At 47.5% G+C, this 25,411-nt stretch overlaps 1 protein-coding gene across 1 annotated transcript in view; it reads left to right on the top strand.

Moving 5' to 3' along the window:
- The window catches only part of LOC309553844 (F-actin-capping protein subunit alpha-2-like), an 88,749-nt gene that overhangs the window by 40,895 nt on the left and 22,443 nt on the right, over positions 1 to 25,411 (top strand). Inside the window, exons 7-8 of the mRNA XM_082255310.1 lie at positions 4,333 to 4,411; positions 13,129 to 13,200. Of these exons, the coding sequence (XP_082111436.1) occupies positions 4,333 to 4,411; positions 13,129 to 13,200 (151 nt within the window). The remainder of the gene's footprint in view (positions 1 to 4,332; positions 4,412 to 13,128; positions 13,201 to 25,411) is intronic.

Below are 25,411 nucleotides of genomic sequence, written 5' to 3'. Positions count from 1 at the left end.
AGTCCCATTTTTTATAAACCCATTTTACACTGTTTGGCATGATCTCACTGTATGCAGTTTTCTTGAGCAAATGAGTTTATAAATCTGCTGTAGCTTCTTACTTGGAGAAAGCCACTTGCTTGCAGAAGTGTTATCACTCTACCATGCAAACTCCTTCATTTTGCTGCCTATTTAATGGCAATATCTGATCTAAGTAGAAAAAAATAACAGTGCACAACTGCGATAAAAGATAAAAGTGAATCAAATACTCCGTTCAAATTTGCAGGATAAATTATACAGGTACTCTGTGCTATTTTGCATCAAAATAAATTAAATACATTATACATCAATTTACTCCCTGCAATTCTGCAATAAATAAACAATTAATAAGGTGTATATAATAAAGTGAAAGTAGATAAACTTTTAATATGGGTGCATAAGGTAAATGATGAATAGGTGCAGGTGTCTCAATAGTGTTAATTCAAGTCCATAAATAAATAAACAAAAGTGAATGTAGTGATACAGTTCAAAGTAAAAAAATTCCTAGTGCAAAGACGCTCATCCAATGCGGTTCAAAGTGCAGGCGCTCAGTGTAAATCTTTCCAATCCGCCTTATGGTATATGGATGGCATAGATTCCTCTCCACTGTGGTATGGATAAAAATGGGTAACTTACCAGATGGTGTATGTCTCATATGCCATATAGCATTAAGACCACTAAGGCTTGATTGTCCCCAAGGCCAGGGTAGGTACCCTCAATGACACTCCGATCCTTGGATAGTGGCAGGTACCTCCTTTTCCACTCCTCACATCAGATAGAGGCCAGAGTAAAGAGAAAAACTTCAAATGGTGTAGTATGTAAAGGTAATATTTATTTCCCATCAATGAGAAAATACAGATTAAAAACGATGTAAAGGGTAACTTCAGTGACCGTACACAATCGGAGTGGAGAGCGGTGAGACCGGCTTGCGTTCCACTTGCACATTGTGACGTCACAGGAGCGTTACACTAATGTGTTTCATCACTAAGTTTGACGTCTTCAGAGATGTCTCTGAATCTGAGAAATTAATTTCTCTGATTCAGAGGATGAAACATCAGATAAATGAATTTTATGGTTGTGACGGATGCAGGTATTGGATCCCTGCCCTCACTAACTTGTGATAAAGGACCGGTCAACAACCTCACACCACGCTGTCACTTAACTAACAATGCCACTCAGCTGCACCCTGCACAAAGCTTTTCCAGCTCAGGGGACAACAATCTAGGTGCTAGCAGGCTGATGGCAATTGTCACTGGGCTAATTAAGTAATTAACCCTTTCAATGCCACCACTTCCGTTTTGTCAGAGCGGGAGGAAGCTCGTAATTCTAGAGATACCAATTATGATTTTAGGATAATCGTCTGTAACACACACTGTCACCACAGACAGGTATGTTCATAGGATTTATCCTATACAGTAGCACTCTTCAAAATGCAGGTTCTTTGTTAGCCTGCATAGAGCTTGGAGACAAGGATAACACTTTTCAAAGTAAGGTTTTAATAATGAAAGGTCAAAGTTGGGGCAAATAAAATATTTACAGAAAAAAAGTAGTTTCAAAGGAAGAGACATAAGTCAGCAATAGAAAAATAAGGTAGAATTGAGGAAGAAGAATACTATCCATGTCCTGGGTGTGATGTTCCTGCTTTGATGGTACCATAAGAACTGTCCACTAGTTAGGGGTCTCCCCTTTTTCTCTGGGATCAAAGGGTTGTTAACCACTTTACCACCGGAGGATTTTGCTGTCTTCCGTCCAGGCCACTTTTTGCGATTCGGCGCTGTGCGACTTCAACTGACAATTGCGCAGTCGTGCGACGCCGTACCCAAACGAAATTTTACGTCCTTTTTTTTCCCACAAACAGAGCTTTCTTTTGGTGGTATTTGATCACCTGTGCGATTTTTACTTTTTGCGCTATAAACAAAAAAAGAGCGTTTATTTTGAAAAAATAACAATATTTTTAACATTTTTTTATATGAAATTCCCCCCAAAAAAGATGTAAAAACCAATTTTTTAAAAAATTTTTGGCCAATTTGTTTTCTGCTACCTATGTTTGGTAAAAAAAATCGCAATAAGCGTATTTTGATTGGTTTGCGCAAAAGTTATTGCGTTTACTAACAAAGGGAAAGATTTCTGTCATTTTTGGTGTTTTTTTTTTTTAACGCGTAATGGCGGCGATCTGCGATTTTTTTTTTTTTTTTGCGGGACTGCGACATTGCGGCGGACAGACCGGACCCCTGACTGACATTTTTGACACTTTTGGGGGTACCAGTGACATTACTGCAGTAATCAGTGCTATAAATATGCACTGTTACTGTAAAAATGACACTGGCAGGGAAGGGGTTAATTTTATTGGAGAGGGAGGGGTTAATGTATGCCTGGTGCTTACTGACGTGTAGGGGGGGAGGTGACTGTGTGAGTCATGGACAGATCGGATGTCCAGCTATGCTGAACAGTCCGATCTGTCACTCCCTGTCACTATGGAGATCCGCCCGCTGTGTTTACACACAGCGGGCGGATCTCCAGACTCGATCCCCGACGATCGGGTAAGAGCAGCGGCGATCGCCGCTGCTCCTCCCCTGGCCCGACTCCCGCTGTGAATGAAAACAGCGGGAACGAGCCTCCGGCGGCGCGCAAGCGCCGCCCAGAAGGGGGAGTGTCCAGTCACGTTAATACTACGTGGCTGGACGATAACGAACCACTCTGCCGCAGTAGTATTACTGTGAGCGGTTGTAGAGTGGTTAACAGATGCCAAAACAAAAAAAGGGAAAGGTATAACCAATAAAAGATGAGATGAATGGATATGAAAAAGTTTACCCACTCTCTCACAAGTGAACGGTACTCAAATGGCAAAACGGCATACTCAAAAAAGGGGATGGGATAACTAGAAAAAGAGATGTCATCCCAAAAAAAGGGCCATACAGTAGAGTAACAGGGGTATAGCTTCACAAAATTGAGTCTTAAAAGAAAAAACAACGGAACCACTGCTACTGAAAAATAATAAATTTTATTGAATACAAAAAGCAGAACACACGGTAACGTTGTAAAATAGAGGCACAACACCTTCAACCTCACCCCTAAAAATGAACCACGTGGTTAATTAAAAACAAAGGACAAACACAGATATTGTAGGTGGACTGCTGTCACCTAAAGAGCGATCCACATGCACACATGAGTAGCCGAATCACAAGGGCACTAATAGAGCACAAGTCAATAATAACCCCACAGGGGCAAGGATTCAGACGAAGGTACGCCACTCGGTGACAATCCAAGAAAAGGAGGAGAGTCAACACTCAGGTGGTACGCGATCGTCTTTCTTTTAAGACTCAATTTTGTGAAGCTATACAATATATAACAATTTTGTTACTCTACTGTATGGCGCTTTTTTTGGGATGACCTCTTTTTCTAGTCATCCCATCCCCTTTTTTGTTAACAGATGCCCCTGACCAATAAAACTGAGTGGCCAAGGGCTGTCTGGTTTTATGACAATATCAGGTCCCTCCTCTTTAAACAGTTTTATACCACAATTCATATATACCAATATTCTTTAAACTGATAGATTATTGTTGAGCAACGAATTTTGCATCCAGGGATACTAAACATGGAATCTCTCTCAGATAAACTTGTCTCACCCAGGGAATATCTGAAATCTATTTTCTCTTCTGTATGTGCTAGTGCAGTCATGTATGACCTTAATTCGTTCTGTATGACATTTGTCATCCAAATGTATACTTCTTATTAACGTGTCATGTTCCTGTCTGAGTTTATGAATCGCGTGTGTATTTAAGTTTTGAATTGGGCAGGGCTCTGATTGCTTTTTACGATCTCCATTAGTTCTGGTTATCCTTAATGGATTTGGTCAAAGGTTTACGATAGGCGGGACGGAAGGGACAGACATCATGCCAGGATTCAATTAGCGGTTTACACCTCTACACAGGCCTATGTGGTGTTTTTTGATGTCTCTGGGTTGAGATAACGGCTCTTTTGAAGTGTAAAACCTATGAATCCCATGAATTAGAGGAGGGAGGAGGGAGGGGGGATAATATCGCTGTGTGTAAAACTTCTGCAAGACTGTCAATGCTGACCTATAATGACTGAACAACATGGCCGCTTGCTACAGCTTTTCGTGTGTCCAGTACAGATATCAATACAACAGTAAGTCAAAAATTCCATTTTTTTTTTTTCAGTAGATAAAATTGATGGGTGTATTTACAATCACAGATTTATGGTTGATTACATTGTTCCAAGCAAAAATATTATAGCAGTAATTTTGTTAGAATTTAGTAACCAATTGTCTCCTACTACATTACTGTTTTCCAGGAATGGACGCTGGAGGTCAGAATGGAAATTTACCATAACACAATCTACTACAAAGGTGGTGGGAATTCAAAAAATTCAGGTATTTCACTGGCCTGACTTTTGTTGTAATTAACCACTTTAAGACCGGAAGGATTTTTTCCCTTAATGACCAGGCCCTATTTTGCGATTCGGCACTGCATTACTTTAACGGACAATTGCGTGGTGTGGTTGCGCCGGTGCGTGCTCGCCCCCCAGCTACCCGCGCGCGACCGACGTAGGTCTACGTCGGTTTGTGCTGGAGAGCCACCCTGCCGCAGTAAAAAGGCGGCGGGTGGTCGGGAAGTGGTTAAGGACCAAGCCTATTTCTGACATTTTTACAAGTTTAAAAATCAATATTTTTACTAGAAAACTACTTGGAACCGCCAGATATATAATATTATATTATGCGCAGTTGTCATACAAACGCAATTTTTTTGGTGAAAAAATAAACTTTTTTTTAATGAAAAAGCAAACGATAGTTGGCCCAATTATGTATAATGTGAGAGATGTTAAGACCAGAGGAGGTCTTGTGCTAGAATTATTGCTCTCGCTCTAACTATCATGGGGATACCTTACATGTGTGGTTAAAACACATTTACATATGTGGGCGTGACTTGCGTATGCGCTCAATTATGCGCACAAGCTTGGAAGGACGGGGCACTTTAAATATTTTTCTCTATCGTTCATTGACGGACACAGTCCTCTGATGCATATCAGTAGGGTAATACCGCCCCCTACAGGTGTAGGACACTAGGCAGAAAAGAATTTCTGGCTACGCCAATGGGCAGTCCCTGTGGGTATAACCTCCCTTCCTGCTTAGATTGTCCTTTTTAATCTGCCTAGTCAGGAGTAAGGACCTAGTATCCTTGCTGAGATCTTCAAGCAACTATGCTGGGCTGGGCGACGGGCTGGATACCTATATCCAGTGGTCACCCCAGTCTGGCCAGCGAGCGCGCGCATGCCGTAGCTTCACGCTGGGTCGGCCGCGACATGGTCCCACTGGCCCTGCAAGTTAAACATCTCGCCAGGTAGCACACGACAGGGTCTAGGCTTATGTCGCAGCATTCCTATTTGGCCGACAGTCCCCATCACTTCGGTGGCGTGGGGTCCTGTCAGGAGATGGCGCCCGCCTGTGTTCCCGGTATGGTGAGTAAACATCCCCCACCCCCCCTGGCAGATTTAGGGGTGGACGCGAGTGCCCTCCCTGGGTTGGTCGGACCCTTGCACTCCTGGGTTTCCCTTTCCTCCCCTCCCTCCACGTGGGAGACCTTAGTGAGGTGTTCCTACAGCTGGGTGGTGTAGATTGGCTGGCGTGGGGGCCCCCTGTGGGTCCCGCGTTCCCGCCATTTTCCTGTAGCCTCCGTCTGCTTCTATGACGGCGGCCATCTTGGTACACCCGTTTTCGGCCATTTTGCGGTGGATTTCTTGCTGTGAAGGCCAATGGGTGTGCCTAGAGGCGTTTTTGGTGGGTGGAGCCCCTCCCCTCACCCTGGGCAGTTTCCTGGCTCACTTCCTTTTGCTGAGCCGCCGCTGACACGTGCAGACCTTCCTGATTCAGAGTGCTGCTATCTAGGGACAGCGAGTTGCTGGGGGCATATTCCTCTCTCTCTGTGAGGCTTCCTTAGCATGTGCCTGACCTCCTGGGGGGCGCTGTGGGAATTTTTTTTTTTTTTTTTTGGCAAAACAACAAAAAAAAAGTTTTCTGTCATTTTCTCAAAGATTTCTGGCCGGTTCTATTAGTGCAACATGGACCTCTCAGACCATGTGTCCCTACCTGGGCCCCTCACGGAGGCCGCAGGGCCCTCTGGATATCAACTGTCCCCCGATGCGATTTCAGTGGTCCTGCAAGCTTTTGTGTCCCGGGTGGAGGTGGCCTTTAGAGGGCGGGGTGCAAAGAAATGACCCCCACCTACCTCTGCCTCCTCTGATGTCTCGGATTCTGAGTCTGACTCGGCCACCACAGACGTGGGTACCCCGGCCGGGTCTGGTACCCCGCGCCATGCCTCCTTTGATAGTGAGGACGAGCTCTCTACCTCTACTGCTGCACAGGATAAGGCGCTGGTGGACACACTGGTTGTTTCTGTGCGTGAAACCCTAAAATTGGAGGATGCGGCTGTCGTCGCTCCTTGGGCGCAGGTTGCCTTCGGAACCCATAAGCATTCAAGGGTAGAAACGTTTTTCTCCTTTCCCCACCTTTTTTTTTTTTGCTGACCTACTCGCCAAAGAATGGGATCGGCTGAAACGTTCCCCTGGAGTGTCTAGGCGGTTTACTAGACGCTACCCCTTTTGAGGAGTTTCTGGTGAAGAAGTGGTCAGTGCCTTCTAAGGTGGATCCACCGGTAACCAGGCTTAACAAGGCTACCGTTATTCCGGTGGAAGTTTCCCCGTCCTTTAAGGACCCAGAGGATAGAAAGGCAGAGGCTGTGGCCCGCAACATGTACGCTATGGCGAGGACTGCACTGAGGCCTGCTTTTACTGCAGGCCTCGTCACCCAAATGGTGACTGAATGGGTGAAGCTGCTACGCCATGACATGGAGGGCAACCCTGTCCCTCCTGCCTTTGGGGAACTGTTGGACCAGATGGTGCAGGGGCTGCAATTTGCTTGCGGTGCCACGCCGGACTCTGCTTCCCTGTTGGGTCGCCTGTCGTTTTCGGCAGTGGTCATGAGGCGTATGCTCTGGCTGAAGTGCTGGTCTGCAAATCAGGCTTCTAAGAAGGCTACCCTGGATGCCATTATTAAGGGTCTTACGGGGAGTAAGAGTACCTTTCTCCTGCAGGCTTCTAAGGGTAGGCGGGGGGTCCGTCCTTTTCGGCTCACAGATATATTCGTATATTCGTTCCTCTGGGGCAGCCGATAAGGCAAAGCCCTTCATGGCTCCCTTGGATGGTTCCAACCATCCCTGGTCTGGGAAACGGAAGTCTGTTCCACCAAGCCTGCGGACAAGGCCCCCTAGGCCTGAAGGTGCACCCTCACCTTCGCTGCCATTGTGCTGGGTGTTCAGTGTGACCCTGCGCCTTTAAGGAGGGGTGGGCTCCCTCCAGTCACCTGTCCTCCATCTATCTCATCAGAATGCATGTGCTCCCATTGTGGAGATTCTTTAAAGGTAGAGTTAGGGACTGCAGATATAAGGGTGCCTTGGTGCGGCCTGCAGCTTACGCATGTATTTGCAAATGTGTGCAACTAAACCCCTGTTTTTAATGCATACTGTTAGACAGGTTAATTTGGCTAGTTGCTGGCTGGTTGGTAAGTAGTGACTGGAAATCCCTTCGTTTTTGACCACCCTCACCTGTGACTGGGGGGGCGCCTTTGCCATTTCTCGGACTTATGGCTGGCCCGGATCCCAGACAAATGAGTCCAGGAGGTTGTGCGGTCCGGATACAAGATAAAGTTTTTTCCCTTCCAATGTCCGTCTACCTACCCCAGGATCACTTGCGAGCGATCTATGGGGCAGTGCAGGACTTGCTACAGCAAGGAGTGATGGTGTCTGTTCCACACGTGGAACGATTTCACTGGTTTTATACCAACCTGGACCTAAAGGCACTGATGTGTTTGTGCGCGCTCAAAAGTTCAAGATGGAAACTATTCGCATGGTGGTGGCCTCCCTACATCAGGGGGATTTCCTGGCTTCAATAGACATCAAGGATGCCTACCTTCACATTCCAATCTGTGCCGCTCACCAAAGTTTTTCTCCATTTTGCCGTAGGAGAGGATCACTATCAGTTTGTGGCGTTACCCTTTGGTCTCGCCTCCTCTCCTCGGGTCTTCACAAATGTGTTGGCCCCAGGCCTAGCACTGTTAAGGCAGCGGGGGATATCGGTCCTAGATAATCTAATTCTACGAGTCCCCTGTGTTACTGACGTAAAACTTGGGGGTCACCATGAGAGGAGGAGTTTGGGTGGATCGTGAATCTTCAGAAGTCGTCTCTGACCCCTTCCATGAGACTGGTCTATCTGGGCCTGACTTTGGACTTGTCCTCAGCCAGGGTGTTTCTTCCTTCGGAAAAACTCCAGAAGCTCTAGTCGGCGGTTCATCTGTTGATGTCCGGCCGTCCGTTCCACACGAGAGTTCTTCAAAGGGAAATTCTTCTCAAGTGGGACAAACACCCGTATTCTCTGGACCTGCGGATTCGGTTAAGCCACAGGACCAGGGAGTCCCTGGTCTTGTGGCTTCAGTCCCCAGTGCTTCAGTCCAGGAAATCCTTTCTCCCTATATACTGGACAATTGTCACCACGGATGAGGATCTGTCCGGGTGGGGGGGTTGTCCTCAATCAGGACTCGGATCAGGGAGTCTGGTCCCTGGAGGAATCTCTATTGCTGATCAATGTCCTGGAGCTGAGAGCGATCCGGCTTTGCCTGGTGCACTGGACCGAATGTTTGGAGGGTTGTCCAGTGCGCATTCAATCTGACAATGCCACAGCCGTGGCTTATGTCAATCACCAAGGGGGCACCAAGAGTGTCCTTGCAGCCCTGGAAGTGGCAGGCATTCTACGTTTGGCGGAGCGCCATGTTCCAGCTCTCTCCGCTATCTTCATTCCGGGAGTGGAAAATTGGCAGGCTGATTACCTCAGCCGCCAGGCCTTAGATGCAGGGGAGTGGTCCCTGCATCCAGAGATGTTTCAGCAGTTGTGCCTTTGCTGGGGCACTCCGGACGTGGATCTGTTGGCATCTCGCCTCAACAGGAAGATGCAGAGGCTTGTGGCCCGCTCTCGGGACCCTTTGGCAGACACCGCAGATGCGCTGGTGGCCCCTTGGGGCCAGTCCTGGCTGATGTACGCCTTTTCCTCCTCTCAAGTTGCTGCCAAGACTTCTTCGCAGAATAGAGGCAGAAGGAATTCCGATCATTCCTGTGGCTCCGGATTGGCCTCGTCGCGCTTGGTACGCTGACCTGGTCAGGCTTGTCGCAGACGCCCCGTGGCTTTGAACGGCTTGGCTGTTGAAAGCCAGGTGCTGAAGGACGGGATTGTCTGCTTCAGTGATTCCCACTCTCCTAAAAGCGAGAAAGGTGACTTCTAGGAAGATTTATCATCGTACATGGAAGTCGTACATTGCGTGGTGTGAGTCCCTTGGGACCCACCCTCGCTCCTATTCGGTGGCTCGGATCTTGGCTTTCCTTCAACAGGGAGTTGATCAAATGTTGGCCTTGAGTACGTACTATCAAGGGTCTCGACCTTGGCTGTTTTTTCTTCCAGAAGCCATTGGCCTCCCATTCCCTGGTGAGTAGCTTCACCCAGGGGGTGCGACACTTAGTACCTCTGGTGCGACCTCCATTACCGCCATGGGACCTTAATTTGGTGCTGTCGGTTCTCCAGAGGCCTCTCTTTGAGAATATTCCGGAGGTTCCACTGCTTGCCTTGTCTCAGAAGGTGGCTTTCCTGGTGGCTATCACTTGTGCGCGCAGGGTGTCGGAACTGGCGCCGTTGTCCTGTCGTTCTCCCTGTCTGGTGGTTCACAGGGACAAGGTGGTACTTCGGCCGCATCCGTCCTTGCCAAAGGTGGTTTCCAGTTTTCACTTAAATGAGGACATTGTGTTACCTTCCTTATGTCCGAAGTCAAAACCTCCTAAGGAATTTGTTCTGCTTATCCTGGATGTTGTTTGGGCGCTCGAGGTGTATTTGGCATCTACTGAGTCTTTTCGCAAGTCTGACTCCCTCTTTGTGCTCATGGATGGCCCAAAGAAAGGGCTGCCTGCATCTGCTGCGACTATTTCCAGATTAATCAGGCAGACAGTGGTGTAGGCTTATTCCATTAAGGGTCAGTGTCCACCTTTCCCTGTCAAGGCGCATTCTACTTATGCGCTTAGTGCTTCCTGGGCTTTTCGCCATCAGGCATCTGTGCTTCAGGTGTGCAAGGCGACGACATGGTTGTCCACACTAGGGATAGACCGATTATTGGCAAGGCCGATATATCGGGGGCCGATATGCACTTTCCCCGATTATTCAGCCCCGGAACTGGCCGATATTTTTGTGACGTCATTCTGCCTTCTTAGGCCGCCTCCCTCTCCTTGGACAGCCTCGTCTGGAGTCGGGACTAGTCTCGGGGAGTGTATCACAGCCATACACCCACCCACAGCAGCACGATGGCTGCCAGCCACCCACATCCACAGGCCCTGTACCTGCCACCCACATCCACATGGTGCCTGCCAGCTAGCCAACCACCCACCACAGGGTGCCTGCCAGCCATTGGGTATTAAACAAAAATTTACCATGTTCAGTACCAGATTTGTGTCAAAAATTCTTTATTTTTCAAAACTTTAAATGTACAAAATATCGGCCGATACGTTTTGACCAAAATATCAGTATCGGCCCTGAAAAAACCATATCGGTCTATCCCTAGTTCACACCTTTACCAAATTTTATAAGGTGGATGTGCTGGCATCTGCGGATGCCTCCTTTTGGCCGCAAGGTTTTGCAGGCTGCGGTTTAAGGAGCCCCTTGTCCTTCCTAGAGGGTGTTTTTCTGTTTGTTTTCAGGTGGACCTCATCTGGTTCTGATGAGTCCCGTGTTGCCTGGTTGGCCATGGGGACTGTTTTTTCTTCTGCTGTTCCCACCCCTCATTTGGGTACTGCTTTGGGACGTCCTTACTGATATGCATCAGAGGACTGCGTCCGTCAATGAACGATAGAGAAAACTGGATTATTGACGTACCGTAAAATCCTTTTCTCTTAGGTTCATAGATGGACGCAGTACCCGCCCCCTCTATTTTTTTTTTTTGGGTTGGTGTGCTTTTCTGACACTGCTTTGATACAAAACTGACATCCTATGCAGGAAAGAGAGAGGGTATACCCCCAGGGACTGCCCATAATAGGCCCTTTAAGGCTGTTTGGGGGGGAAGTGGCCCAAAATAGGCCCTTTAAGGCTGTTTGGGGGGGAAGTGGCGTTTGACTTGGCTCTGGTCCCTCAGGGGCATAGTCGAGTAGGGGCTATCTTGCCCTCACTCGACTTCCTCCCCATTCGTGCATCCGAATCAGATCGTTTTCGCCATTACTGACGGCCCTGGTAAGTGGGGAAAATGACCGGGAAGCGGTGGGAGGGGGGGCACCTCTCCTGCTGCCCATAAAAGTGATCCCGTGTTGAATCCGCCACTGGGATCACTTTTATCAGATTCCGGATCGCCTGCTGTTTTTAAAAAAAAAAAAAAAAATAAAAAATACTGGGGTTTTGGCAGCTAGTTGCTGCCATACCCCCGGTAATTACCATCAAATTACGGACAAATATACACAGTGGGCGATCCGGAGGTATTTAAAACCGCTTTCCCTTCATCCATTGCTGTCAGTTTTTTTGCTTAATTTACACATCGTGAAAGTTCCTTTTTACTGCTTTATGGTATGTTTGAAAAAATTGTATTTAGAGATCGTGATTATCCAGTTAGACCACACAATTCACTAAAGGGTGTTTAATTTTGAAGCTGGCACTATTCTGAGTCTGCTGATGTTCTGTAATGCTAAAGATGTTTCACTTCTCAACGAAGACGCTTCCTAATCTGCTGAGAAAGCTACATGAATAAATAGCGAAGCTTCTTCAGCTAACACTTAAAGATATACATTATAATACCAAAAGTATTTGGACGCCTGCCTTTACACGCACATGAACTTTAATGGCATCCCAGTCTTGGCCTGTAGGATTCAATATTGAGTTGCCTCACCCTTTGCAGCTATAACCGCTTCAACTCTTCTGGGAAGGCTGTTCACAAGGTTTAGAAGTGTGTTTATGGGAATGTTTGATCATTCTTCCAGAAACAAATTTGTAAGGCCAGACACTGATGTGGTCTAAGGCCTGGCTCGTAGTCTGCTCAAATTCATCCCAAAGGTGTTCTATCGAGTTGAGGTCAGGACTCTGTGCAGGCCAGTCAAGTTCTTCCACCCCAAACTCAATCATCCATGTCTTTATCCACTGGCCCAAATCATTTGGTGGAGGTGAATTATCGCGTGGGGTTGTTTTTTCAGAGGTTGGGCTTGGTTCCAGGGAACGGAACTCTTAGGGCGTCAGCATACCAAGACATTTTGGGCAATTTCATGCTCCCAACTTTGTGGTAACAGTTTGGGGATAGCCCTTCCTGTTCCAACATGACTGCACACCAGTGCACAAAGCAAGGTCCATAAAGACCTGGATGAGCGAGTTTGGGGTGGAGGAACTTGACTGGCCTGCACAGAGTCCTGACCTCAACCTGATAGAACACCTTTGGGATAAATTAGAGCAGAGACTGCAAGCCAGGGCTTCTCGTCCACATCAGTGCCGGATCCTACAAATGTGCTTCTGGAAGAATGGTCAAATCTTCCCATAGACACACTCCTAAACCTTGTGGACAGCTTTCCCAGAAGAGTTGAAGCTGTTATAGCTGCGAAGAGTAGGCCAACACCGTATTGAACCCCAAGGACTAAGACCAGTATCTCAATAAAATTAATGTGCGTGTAAAGGCAAGTGTCCCAATACTTTTGGTGATATACATATACTGAGTCCTGGTGAAATACCAATTCTGGCTATGGTGGATTACACAGGACTTGGACTATGTTAAATTGTGAACTGTTACAATAGAGAAGTATTTTATCAGATAAAGTAGAAACACTTTGAACACCTGCATCCCTACTCCAGAGAAGTGTTTAACCAGTGCATCACTGCCTTTTAAAATGAAGTTGGCTTTAAATACAGTTGGTGTTTGCTGAATGGCATTAGTAAATTACTGTTTTTGTAATTGTTTGCACATCTAAATGCTGTTTCATTAAATTCTTCACCAGGTAATGCTTTTCTAGTATAAAACATGATCTTGTATATTTTACATAGGTCCATTATTATGAAGACGGAAATGTTCAGTTGGTGAGCCATAAAGATTTTGAAGAATCCCTAACTGTGTCTGTAAGTATGTTCTTCACCCATCCTGATCAAAATGTATACAGTTCTTTGTTTTCAGTTAGTGGGAAAATCCCTCCAACTCAGGCTGACTCACAAATGCTATTTACCTATTTTTTTCTATTCAAAATTGAGGACACAAAGGTGAATATAGTAAACCAACATTACTCCCAACACAAATACTTTGGGTTCCAAACCTCTGTCGCCAAAAACGTAGGTTTAATGGAGCTCCTTCTTCTTTTTTTTTTTTTTTTGGTGGTATTTATTCACTGGGTTTTTTTATTTGTTGCTAAATAAGCAAAAAAATACTGAAAATTTAGAGGAAAAACAACTTTTTTTTTTTTTTTTTTTTCATCGACGGACACAGCGCTCCATAGATCTTAACTATGGAGTTATGTTGCCTCCTCCAACAGTAGGCCTAGGCAGAACAAAAAACACCTGACTATGCCCATGGGCCATTCTTAGCTGGTATATAACCCCCCTCGTTCTCTAGGTAATCCATTTTAATCTGTCTAGTCAGGAGTAAGGACCTAGGCTCCCATCTGGGATCTCTGGTTCTAGCATTTTTTCTCTCCTTCCTTGCATCTTTTTTTTTTTTTTCCTCTTGTGAGATTTACAGTCAACGGCCGGGCGACGGGCTGGATAATCTAGATCCAGTGCCCCCCGCGCAGCTAGCGAGCGCGTGGAGACCCCTGGGGTCTCCCCTGCTATCCCCACTCTGTAAGGTTCCTGGGATAGTAGGGCTGCGCATCTTCACTGGACTCACGATTCGATTACGATTATCATGTCAACGATTTGATTCCGCGATGCATCACAATTACTGTCCATGCCCAGCCCACTGCCCAATAGTTTTCAAAACTATATATATATATATAAAAAAAAAAAAAAAAAAAAATCAAGCAGTCAAAAATTTATGAATAATTTTTTATTTTCATCTGCTCTTAACCACTGCTACTGCAGCAGAGCGGCTCGGCTGGGTCCAGCGACGTAGACCGTGTGTGCCGCCGGAGGCTCGCTCCCGCTGTAATCTGACACAGCGGGAGTCGGGCCAGGGGAGGAGAGGCGGTGATCACCGCCGTTCTTCCCCGATCGTCGGGGAAAGACTGAGGAAATCCGCTTTGTGTAAACAAAGCGGGCGGATCTCCTCTGTGACAGGCAGGGACAGATCACAAGATTCAGCATAGCTGAACCTTCGATCTGTGTCACACAATCCCCTCCCCCACACACGTCAGTAAGCATGAGGCACACATTTAACCCCTTTGATCACCAACAGTGTTAACCCCTTCCCTGCCAGTGTCATTATTACAATAACGGTGCAAATTTATAGCACTAATTACTGTAGTAATGTCACTGGTCCCCCCCAAAAGTGTCAGGGGTCCGATCTGTCCACCGCAATGTCACAGTCCCGCAAAAAAAAATCGCAGATCGCTGCCATTACTAGTAAAAAAAAAATAAAATGAACAATAAAAATGACATATCTTTCCCGTAGTTAGTAAACGCAATGACTTTTGCGCAAACCAATCAAAATACGCTTATTTTTTTTTTTTTTTTTAACCACTAAAATGTTAAAAAAAAAATTTGATTTATACATTTTTTTGGGGTAATGTTCTAGATCAGAATGTGAAACATATTATTTTTTTTTTTTCAAAATTGTCACTTTTTTTCAAAAATTAAAAATCGGCACAGGTGATCAAATACCACCAAAAGAAAGCTCTATTTGTGGGGGGGAAAAAAGGAAATAAATTAAATTTGGGTACAGTGTCACATGACCGCGCAATAGTCCGTTAAAGTAACGCAGTGCCGAATAGCAAAATATAGCCTGGTCAGGAATGGGGTAAAATCTTCCGGTCTTAAAGTGGTAAAAATGCGCTCATTGAGAATTTTTTTGTCAAAGACATGTAGGTAAATACATTTTGGCCTAAATATATGACAAAAATTGAATATATTGGATATTTTTTACTGTCAAAGTAGAAAATGTCAATTTTTTCGCAAGACATTCGCTCTTTTTTTATCGCAAAAAATGAAAAGCGCAGAGGTGATCAAATTCCACCAAAAGAAAGCTCTGTTTGTGGGGAAAAAAAAGGATGTAAATTTCGCTTGGGTACGGCGTTTGAATGACCGCGCAATTGTCAAAGTCGCGCAGTGCCAAGTTGAAAATAGTGGCCTGGACGTTAAGCAGGAAAATCTTCCGGTCTTAAAGTGGTTAAAGGACACTTCCCTGGACCCTGGCATGGCCTGCAAGCCCTGCATAGTGCATCAGCATACATATAGGAAAGTCTGAAAATAGCAGAGACAGACAACACTATTTACTAGAAGTAACAGTAAAATAGTATGGCATCAAACTGTATTAGTGCAGTTTACTCCTTCATAAAAGAAAATAATATAATGTCTAAACCTTTTAAAGTACAACTAAAGGCAAAACTTATTGTTTGATTTTGGATAGAGTGGAGGAGAGGAGATGTATTAGAACATCTGTCAGTGTTTATTGCTGTCTGTTGTCCACGCTGGAGAGATTCACCCTCTCTATTTGTCCTGTGTTTTTACCATTATCATCATTGAAAGTAAAATGAAAAACCACCAAATATTGTGGTGTTGTTGGGATTTCCCCTCACTTTCAGTTTGAGACAGAAAGTGAAGGTAAATTTCCACAATGGGGCAAACCTGGCAAAAATAAACCTTACATGTGTAATAATTAAATAACCTTCCCTTGCTCTATCCCAGGGGTCTGCAACCTTTAAGACCTAAAGAGCCACTTGGACCCGTTTCCGAAGGAAAAAAAAAACTGGGAGCCGCAAAGCCTACAAAAACCTACCGAGGGGTCGAAAACAGGGACGTAATTAGAAATCACAGGGCCCCATAGCAAAATTTGCTATGCCCAAAGATCATACAACAATGCAGAGACTAGCGTACATGCCCCCTTCAATGCAGTGACCAGCATGCATGCCCCCTTCAATGCAGTGACCAGCGTACATGCCCCCTTCAATGCAGAGACCAGCGTACATGCCCCTTTCAATGCAGTGACCAGCATGCATGCCCCTTTCAATGCAGTGACCAGCATACATGCCCCTTTCAATGCAGTGACCAGCATACATGCCCCTTTCAATGCAGTGACCAGCATACATGCCCCTTTCAATGCAGTGACCAGCATACATGCTCCTTTCAATGCAGTGACCAGCATACATGCCCCTTTCAATGCAGTGACCAGCATACATGCCCCTTTCAATGCAGTGCCCAGCATACATCCCCCCTTTCAATGCAGAGACCAGCGTGCATGCGTGCCCCCTTCAAAGCAGTGTGTGGGCCCCCCCCGAGGGATCACTTCACTTACCTCACACTGGTGCCTGGCATGCTGCTGCTGACGGGAGTCTGGACGGACGTCTTCTTCGAACTGCATGCGCGCCGCTGCCCTCCTCTCTTACAGCGGGTGGGAAGGTGACGTCGGGGTGGTGCGTGACCAACGCACGCACCACCCCCCACGTGATGTCACAGCCAAGACAGCGCCACAGTGGGGAGTGTCGGGGCGCACAGTGCGCCTCCTCCCCTCGCTAGCATCCGCCCCGGAGCCGCAGCAAAGGTTCAAAAGAGCCGCATGCGGCTCCGGAGCCGCGGGTTGCTGACCTATGCTCTATCCAAAATGAAAAAGAAGCTTTGCCTATAGATCTACTTGAAAGCCAAGATAGGATCCAGCCAGCCAGCCTAGCTAATATTGTCAAAGTGGTCATCATAAATTCCCACAAAACATATACTGTAAATCCTTTATGTGAATATGCGTTGCAATAAATTTCAGGTGTGCCATAACCTGTCCTTTACAAAACAGAGCACTTCCTGACTAGTAGCAAACATCAAGGTGAACCTGGAACATAGTGCTGCAGAGCTTCCAGGTTCACTGTGATCTTTGTTTGCCACTGCCAGTCAACTCAAGTGAGTTAAAAATTATATAAGCTCTCGAGTTGTCACTTTACAGAAAACTTTACCTGTCCTGCAGTCTACCACAATTAAACCTAACTGAAGCCAAGCCACCATTAGAAGAAGGAAAACCCTTGACAGAGTAAATCATCAACTGAAGCTTAAACCTTGAGTCAATCTTTATGGGATCACAAATATACACGCAACACACAATTGTCTGAATCGGAATCATGAGAAAGGTTTGGCACTGCTACAACTCAAGGCGCATGAGGTTAGGTCAGGTTTGTGTGTATTTGTGATCCAGTAAAAATATAATCAAGGTTTTAAGCTTCAATGTATGATTTAATCTTTCAAGGATGTTCCTTCCTGTACCGTGGCTGGATTGCCTTCAGTTGTCTAGATACTTTTTTACCTTTTTAGTATTTGTTTGGTTGAGGGAACCCCCTACAGACACTTTGTGTGAACATTTAAAATGAACCATCTTTGAAAACAAGCCATTCTCCGTTTCTAGTGCCAGAAAAGCTGTAAAAAAAAAAATATATACAAAATGTTCTAGGTTCACTGTGATGATTGTTTGCCACTGTCAGTCAACTAAACAGTGTGTGTTGATGCTAGAGCTGTGTTATAAGCTCTTGTCACAACAGTCAGTCAGTCTCATTACAGAAAACGTTAGCTGCACTCTACCACCTCGATTACATCTGTAACTGAAGCCAAGCCACCATTAACTGTTTGCCGACCGCCGCAAGTACATATACTGCGGCGGTCAGCCCCGTGCAGGCAAAGTGACGTATGGGTACGTCACTCTCCTGCGAGCCAATAGGGGGCGAGCGCGCGCTGCCGGAGGGGCGCTCCCGCCCCCACTCGCTCACTGGGATCCCCACGCATGTGACCGGCAGACCCGATGTCCGCCGGTCACTCGCCATCGTCCGTTACAGCGGGAGAAAGGCAGGCGGCTAATGTAAACAAAGCCGCCTGTCATTCTCCCCTGTGTAAGTGCAGAGATCATACGGTCCTGCTATGCAGGATCGTACATCTCTGTAGTTACACAAGCAGCCACATCCCTGCACAGTTAGAAGCACGCCCCTAGGGACACACTTAACCCCTCCTTCTCCAATAATGTTAACCCCTTCCCTGCCAGTGTCATTTTTACAGTAACAGTGCATATGTATAGCACTGATTACTGTAGTAATGTCATTGGTACCCCCAAAAGTGTCAAAAATGTCAGTCAAGGGTCCGATCTGTTCGCCACAATGTCGCAGTCCCGCAAAACAAATCGCAGATTACTCGTTAAAAAAAAAAATAAAAATGACAAAAATCTTTCCCTTAGTTAGTAAATGCAATAACTTTTGCGCAAACCAATCAAAATACGCTTATTTTTTTTTTTACCAAACCAATGTAGCAGAAAAAAAATTGGCCTAAAATGTTAAAAAATTTTGATTTTTGAATTTTTTTTTTTTGGGGAATTTCATGTGAAAAAATTTGAAAAATGTTATTTTTGCAAAATTGTCGCTCTTTTTTTGTTTATATCGCATGATCAAATCGCACAGGTGATCAAATGCCACCAAAAGAAAGCTCAGTTTGTGGGAAAAGTGGACGTCAATTTCATTTGGGTACAGCGTCGCACGACCGCGCAATTGTCTGTTAAAATCACGCAGTGCCGAATCGCAAAATAGGCCTTGGTCAGGAAGGGGGTAAAATCTTCCGGGGCTTAAGTGGCTAAAGGAAGGTAAATCCTTGACAGAGTAAATTGTCAACTGAAGCTTAACCTTGCGGAAATCCTTATGGGGGTCACAATCACAAACTCACAAATATAGTAATATTACACATACAAGTAACATCCAATACCAAAAATATTGTTGTATTATTTGTGATCCAATAAGATAAGATTTACTGGTGTGTTAAGCTTCAATTTAAGATTTTTTTTTTTTCTCTCAATGATTTTCCTTCTTATAATGGTGGCACCGTGGCTTGGTGTCAGTTGTCTTGAAGGAAAACACTTAGTATTTTTTTGGTTGAGGGTTAAATGAACCCCTAGACACTTTTAGTGTGAAACAACGGAATATCGACAATCTTCAAAAACAAACCATCTCAGTGCTATAAAGCTATAAAACAACACTGGTGTGACTGGCAGTGGGCAGACCAGACGGCACTTCTGGATGTGACAAAAATCATAAAAAATACATGAATTAGTAATTACTGCAGTACTTAGCATTTGGGAACATGTAGATTTTTCTGTAAGAACACTAGTTGATCCACATGCTCTGGTTTGAGGGTGATTCTTTTTGCAGTTATCACATCTCCTGCAGTAGAGAAAACCCTGCTCTGATACACTTGTACCTGGGATACACAAGTATTGCTTTGACAGCTGAGAGAGGAGGGGAAATATGACCGCATGCTCACGCCACCATTTCAAAGGATCCTCAGTGAGAGGCAGAGGTGGGGCTTTACAATATTTTCCCATTTCCTCTTCTGCCTTGGCATAGGGGGTCTTGGGTTCTATTGCACCTTCAACGTCCATGAAAGACTGTCCTAGCAAAGTCATGAGCAGCAATGTGGCCTTTCTTTTGGGAGGAGAATGGCGGTCCTCAATGGGTGTTTTTTCTTCCAGAGTTACTTTTTCCCTAGGCACTTCATCCACATTTGTCCTTCAATTAGATGTAATCTGTGTTTGAACAAAAGATGATGATATAAAAAGAGCACACACTGAACTGCCTGAAAGACTGAGTGTGAGTCATTCTGATGGGGTGTGGAAACCGCTAATTTGAGCAGTTCCCGCATAGCATTAGTGAAGCGGGGCTAACACAACACAATGTAGCTGAGCTACTAGCCGTCAGGGAGGAAACATGATGAAAACTGAATTTTTGTAAAATCTTACCGTAAAATTCCTTTCTCTGAGTCCTCCGACAGTCGCCGCCACTTCATAATCTTCACTAATGGGGGTAATTGACCTTTTCTCTGCAGGAGTAGCTAGGCAACAAGATTTGTTAATATCAAAGCTTTTAGCATATCACACCCCTAGGGGGTGGTCCCTCAGTCAATACCTCTCTGCTTCCAGCATTCTCAACTCAGTTTCAGTAGCATAGCAGTAGAGTACATAAACCCCAAAAGAGGGGCGGGGGCGGCGACTGTCGGAGGACTCGGAGAAAGGAATTTTACGGTAAGATTTTACAAAAATTCAGTTTTCTCTTACGTCCTCCGACAGTCGCCGCCACTTCATAATCTTCACTAATGGGGACGTCACAAAGCAGTGTAGACATGAGGGGTGGGAAAAAACGCAGCCGCGCATAAAGCAACGCAGTACCCACATCAGAGAAAGGAACCTTACCAAAGCAAGAGAACCAACCTGGCAACAGGAAAACGTGCTCAACAGGAGCAACAACCCAGGAAGAACAAGGAACTCAGGGGTAAAAACACCCCAACAGCCAAGGGCCCAAACAAGGGACCTTAAGGCACTGCCGCACTAAGAACTTTACGGCCAAAGGAAGCATCTGCCGATGCCTGAACATCCACTTTGTAAAATTTCGAGAAGGTGTGAACGGACGACCAAGTCGCTGCCTTACACACCTGGGCCACAGAAGCCTGATGACGATAGGCCCAAGACGTACTCAGAGATCTGGTAGAGTGCGCCTTCACAGGGAAAGGAGGAACCTTCCCCCTCAAAGCATAGGCTTGCACAATCGTCTGTCTGATCCATTTGGCGATGGTAGCAGCCGACGCTGCCATGCCCTTCCGAGGTCCCTCTGGAAGGACGAATAGGGAATCCGACTTGCGAAAGGACTTAAGTCGATGACAGGTAAACCCTGATCGCCCGAACAACATCCAAGGTATGCAAAGCCACCTCCTTCGGATGCTTAGGCTTCGCGCAAAGCGAAGGCAAGACAGTGTCCTCATTCAGGTGAAACTCCGAGATCCTTTTCGGAAGAAAGGATGGGTGAGGTCGCAAGGCCACCTTATCCAAGTGAATCACCAAGTAGGGAGAGCTGCAGGACAAAGCCGCCAGCTCCGACACCCTGCGAGCCGAAGTGATCTCCACCAAAAAGCAACCTTCTTGGACAACAGAGACAACGAGATCTCCCTGATCTTTTCAAAGGGAGCCTGTTGTAACACGGACAGAACCAAGTTCAAGTCCCATGGGGGCAAAGGTTCCCTCCTAGGAGGGGCCAAATGTCGCACCCCCTGAACAAAGGTGCTAATCAATGAATTAGACGCCACTGGGCGCTGAAAAAGAACGGCCAGCGCAGAAATCTGACCCTTAATTGTGGCCAGCGCCAAACGCTGGTCCACACCAGTTTGGAGGAAAGCCAACACTCTCGACACAGAGTATGAGCGAGGAGAATACCCCCTGGACTCACACCAGGCAAAGTACGCTTTCCAAGTACGGCAGTAAATTTTTCCCGAAGAGGCTTTTCTAGCCTTGATCAAAGTGGGAATGACCTTAGGGGAGAGACACCTGTCTTTCAGGACCTGGCTTTCAACAGCCAGGCCGTTAAAGCCAGCGACTGTAAAGCAGGATGGAATAGCGGCCCTCGAGACAGAAGGTCGTCCTGAAGCGGCAGACGCCACGGAGCGTCGACTGCCAGATTTACGAGGTCTGCGTACCAAGACCGGCGAGGCCAGTCTGGTGCCACCAGAATCACCGCGTGCGGTTCCAAGGCCAGTCTGCGAAGCAGCCTGGACAGCAGCTGAATCGGTGGAAAGGCATACATCAGACGATACTGATGCCAGGGCACCACTAACGCGTCCGAGGCGTCTGCCCGAGGATCGCGCGTCCTTGCCACGAACCTTTCCACCTTGTTGTTCAGACGAGACGCGAACAGGTCCACATCTGGAAGACCCCACTTCGCGCACAACATCTGGAAGACATCCGGGTGAAGGGACCATTCCCCCTGGTCCAGGGTCTGGCAACTCGGATAGTCCGCCTGCCAGTTCTCCACCCCCGGAATGTGTACAGCTGTTATCGCCGGGACGTGCGTCTCGGCCCACGACAGAATGCTGTTTACTTCCCGAGCAGCACGGGCACTCCTGGTGCCCCCTTGATGGTTGATGTAGGCCACTGCTGTGGCATTGTCCGTCTGAACCCGAACCGGACGGCCCTGAAGCCGTTCCGACCAACGCAGAAGGCAAAGGTTTATCGCTCGCAATTCCAGAATGTTGATCGGAAGGGAGGATTCCACCTCCGACCAAGTTCCCTGGGCAGACAGAATGCCCAGAACACCACCCCAGCCCGACGCTGGCATCCGTGGTGATCACCGTCCACGACAAGGGACGAAAGGACTTGCCCCCCGACACCGCCGGGGACTGGAGCCACCACAAAAGACCCCTTCTGGTGTGGCGGCTCAACGAAAGCTGCCGATCCAGAGATTGCGGACGCCCGTCCCACTTGGCCAAGATCTCCGCCTGAAGACCCCGCGTGTGAAACTGGGCGAAGGGAATCGCCTCGAAAGCAGAGACCATTAGACCCAGACATCTCATACATGTCCGGAGGGACGAGCACTGAGTGTCCCTGAGGGACCTGACCTCGTCCTGAAGTGTCCGGAGCTTGTCTTCCGGCAGGAAGACCTTCGCTTGAGCAGAGTCCAGGATCATCCCCAGGTAGGGAAAACGAACCGACGGACACAACGTTGATTTTGGAAAATTTATCGTCCAACCAAACTCCTGCAGAGTCTGCATCGTGGTGGACAGGTCATTCACCAGGCCCTGACTGGTCGCAGACCGAAGCAATATATCGTCCAGATATCCCAAGACAGAGACGCCCTGGGCTCTCAATAAAGCCAGGACCGGCGCAAGCACCTTGGTGAAAACCCGAGGACCCGAAGCGAGACCGAAGGGTAACGCCACGAATTGGTAGTGATCCTCCGCAATGGCGAATCGAAGGTACCTCTGGTGACCCTTGAAAATGGGGATGTGAAGGTACGCATCCTTCTGATCGATGGAGGCCATGAATTTCCCCGGAACCAGGGCAGCCACCACTGAGCGCAGGGATTCCATGCGGAACTTGCGAACCCGCACAAAGCGGTTCCGAGCTTTCAAGTCCAGAATCGGACGCACTTTGCCCTCCTTTCTGGGCACAGTGAACAGATTGGAGTAGAACCCCTGAAATCTGTCCCGATGAGGCACCGGAACCACCACTCCCTGGGCCCGCAGATCCCGCACCGCCAGGTGCAGATCCTGCAAACGCTCCGGAGACAGCTGAAGATTTGAGGGAAAAAATCTGCTCGCCGGCCGAGAGAGAAACTCGATCTTGTATCCAGATCGAACGATTTCCTGAACCCACCTGTCCCGAATGCGGGCCAGCCAGGGTTGAAGAAAACCGAGCAAACGTCCCCCCACCCCAGAACCGGGTGAGGGCGCCCCTTCAGGCCGAATTGGTATGGGCAGCGGACCCGGACTGGCCGGACTTCTGCTTACCTGCCCACGGCTTCTTCTGGGAGCCTTGGCCCTTGAAGGGCTTGCCCTTGTATTACGACCGAAAGGCACGAAAGGACCCCTAAGAGGGCCTAAACGAGGTATTCTTCTTACCGCGAACAAACGTATTCTTGCGAGTTTGGGTTAAGAGAGTGCTCTTACCCCCGGAAATTCCCTTTTATCAGAGAATCCAAAGACTCGCCAAAAAGGCGAGATCCCGTGTAGGGAAGATTAGCTAGAGTCTTGCGAGAAGATTGGTCAACCGACCAACATTTCAGCCATATCGGACGACGGTTCAACACCGCGACACTGGAGAGGCGTGCAGCCAAAGGGACTAAATCCAAGTCCGCATCGCACAAATACATGACACCCTGATGAATTTGATCCACCATAGCCAACGTTGTCGGCGGAGCAGAGTCAGCCACCAGGGCGCGCCTGAGCACCTGCGTCCAATCCGCAATAGCTTGGGCTGCCATAATGGAAGCAAAAATAGGCTTCTTTAAATTGCGCCATTGCTCATCAACAGCGCGCTGAAATTCCGCAGGGCAGGGAAAAACCTGCGCTGATTTGCGTTTCCTTTTTGTCCCATAAGAGGACATCAAAGCAGGAGGACACGGTTCATCCTGCAGATGCAGTGTTTCCTTGATAGAAGTAATCAACTCATCCATGAGTGCAAGCTCTTCAGGCGAGCCAGGGGGAGAAGTATCAACCCCTTCTACCTCAGCCTCCCCCTCAGACCCCACAAGGTCCAGAGATGAACGAGACCCTGAGAAGGGCACTCCAGCCATAGCAGCCCCATCGCCCTCTGAATCAGAGGAAATGGATAACCTGGGCCGTTTTGCGGATCGATCAGCCATTAGCATCTGCACCTGAGAAGCCAAGTTCGCTACAACAGCAGCCAGATCAGCCCCCTCGGGGGATGCAGCAGCCCCTTGGCCCCCCACCAAGGTGGGAGGAAACTTGCAATCCTGAGAATCCATGCCCCAGTATCAACTGAAATAAAGTACTGTCCCTTTAAGACCGCGGCGAGCGCAGCCCACCGCACACTACTGTATGAACCGACCCCCGCAGGGATAAGGAGCACTGAGCAAGGAAATACAGGATAAGGAAGGTAAAAACCTGGAGAGACCACACAGGCTGCTGCCACCGATCGCTGTTCCAGAGCAAAAGGAAGTGATGCAATGACTGACCGCCCTATATAGCCTATGAAGGCTTCACAAATATGGCCGCTCGGCTGAGGGAATCAAGGCAACAAGAAAATGGCGCCGACATGTGCTTGCAGGAGCAATCGCCGCCAAAATGGCGGCGTTTGGCGCCAAAACACCGCGCTGTAACACACAGGGCTGGTCATCACAGTTTGCCAAGAAAAAATGGCGGGCCGCATCAGCGGTCGTCGCATAGCATGTCTGAGCTCAGCCTGCCCCATACATCTCACACAGCAGAGTGGGAGAGCCCCCCCCCCCCCCGCAGCCCACAGAAAGGCAGCTATTCCACACAGGAATCTGACAGGGAGCTCAGCACTTAGACATGCAGGGTCACACAGTCACAGACTGACACCCAAACAGACAGGTCCCCACATAGAAATTTACTTACCAATCCGGATGGCGTGGGGAGCCTTCTCTAGTGACCAAACCGCTGTACTGAGGACAGGGAGTGTCGCAGCCAGGACGCAGTGGACTGCGGTGCGAAACCGCAAATGGCGTCCGTTGAGGTAGCCACCTCACAGGCAGCATCCCTGCAGCGAGCAGGGATGGGTCGTTCAATATGCCAGGAAAACCTGAGCTGAATGCTCGATGGCAGGCTGGGGAAACCCCTGGCCCTCAGCCCTGGGATCCAGGGTGGCCAGACCGAGACCCAGCTCCGCATGATCATCTTCATCCGAAGAAAAACTAAACTAATGCTGAGA

Source organism: Pelophylax lessonae, assembly GCF_965119305.1.
Source record: "Pelophylax lessonae genome assembly, chromosome: 4".
Lineage (NCBI taxonomy): Eukaryota > Metazoa > Chordata > Amphibia > Anura > Ranidae > Pelophylax > Pelophylax lessonae.
Note: the sequence above shows the minus strand (reverse complement) of the source record. Positions and strands in the feature narration are given on the sequence as shown.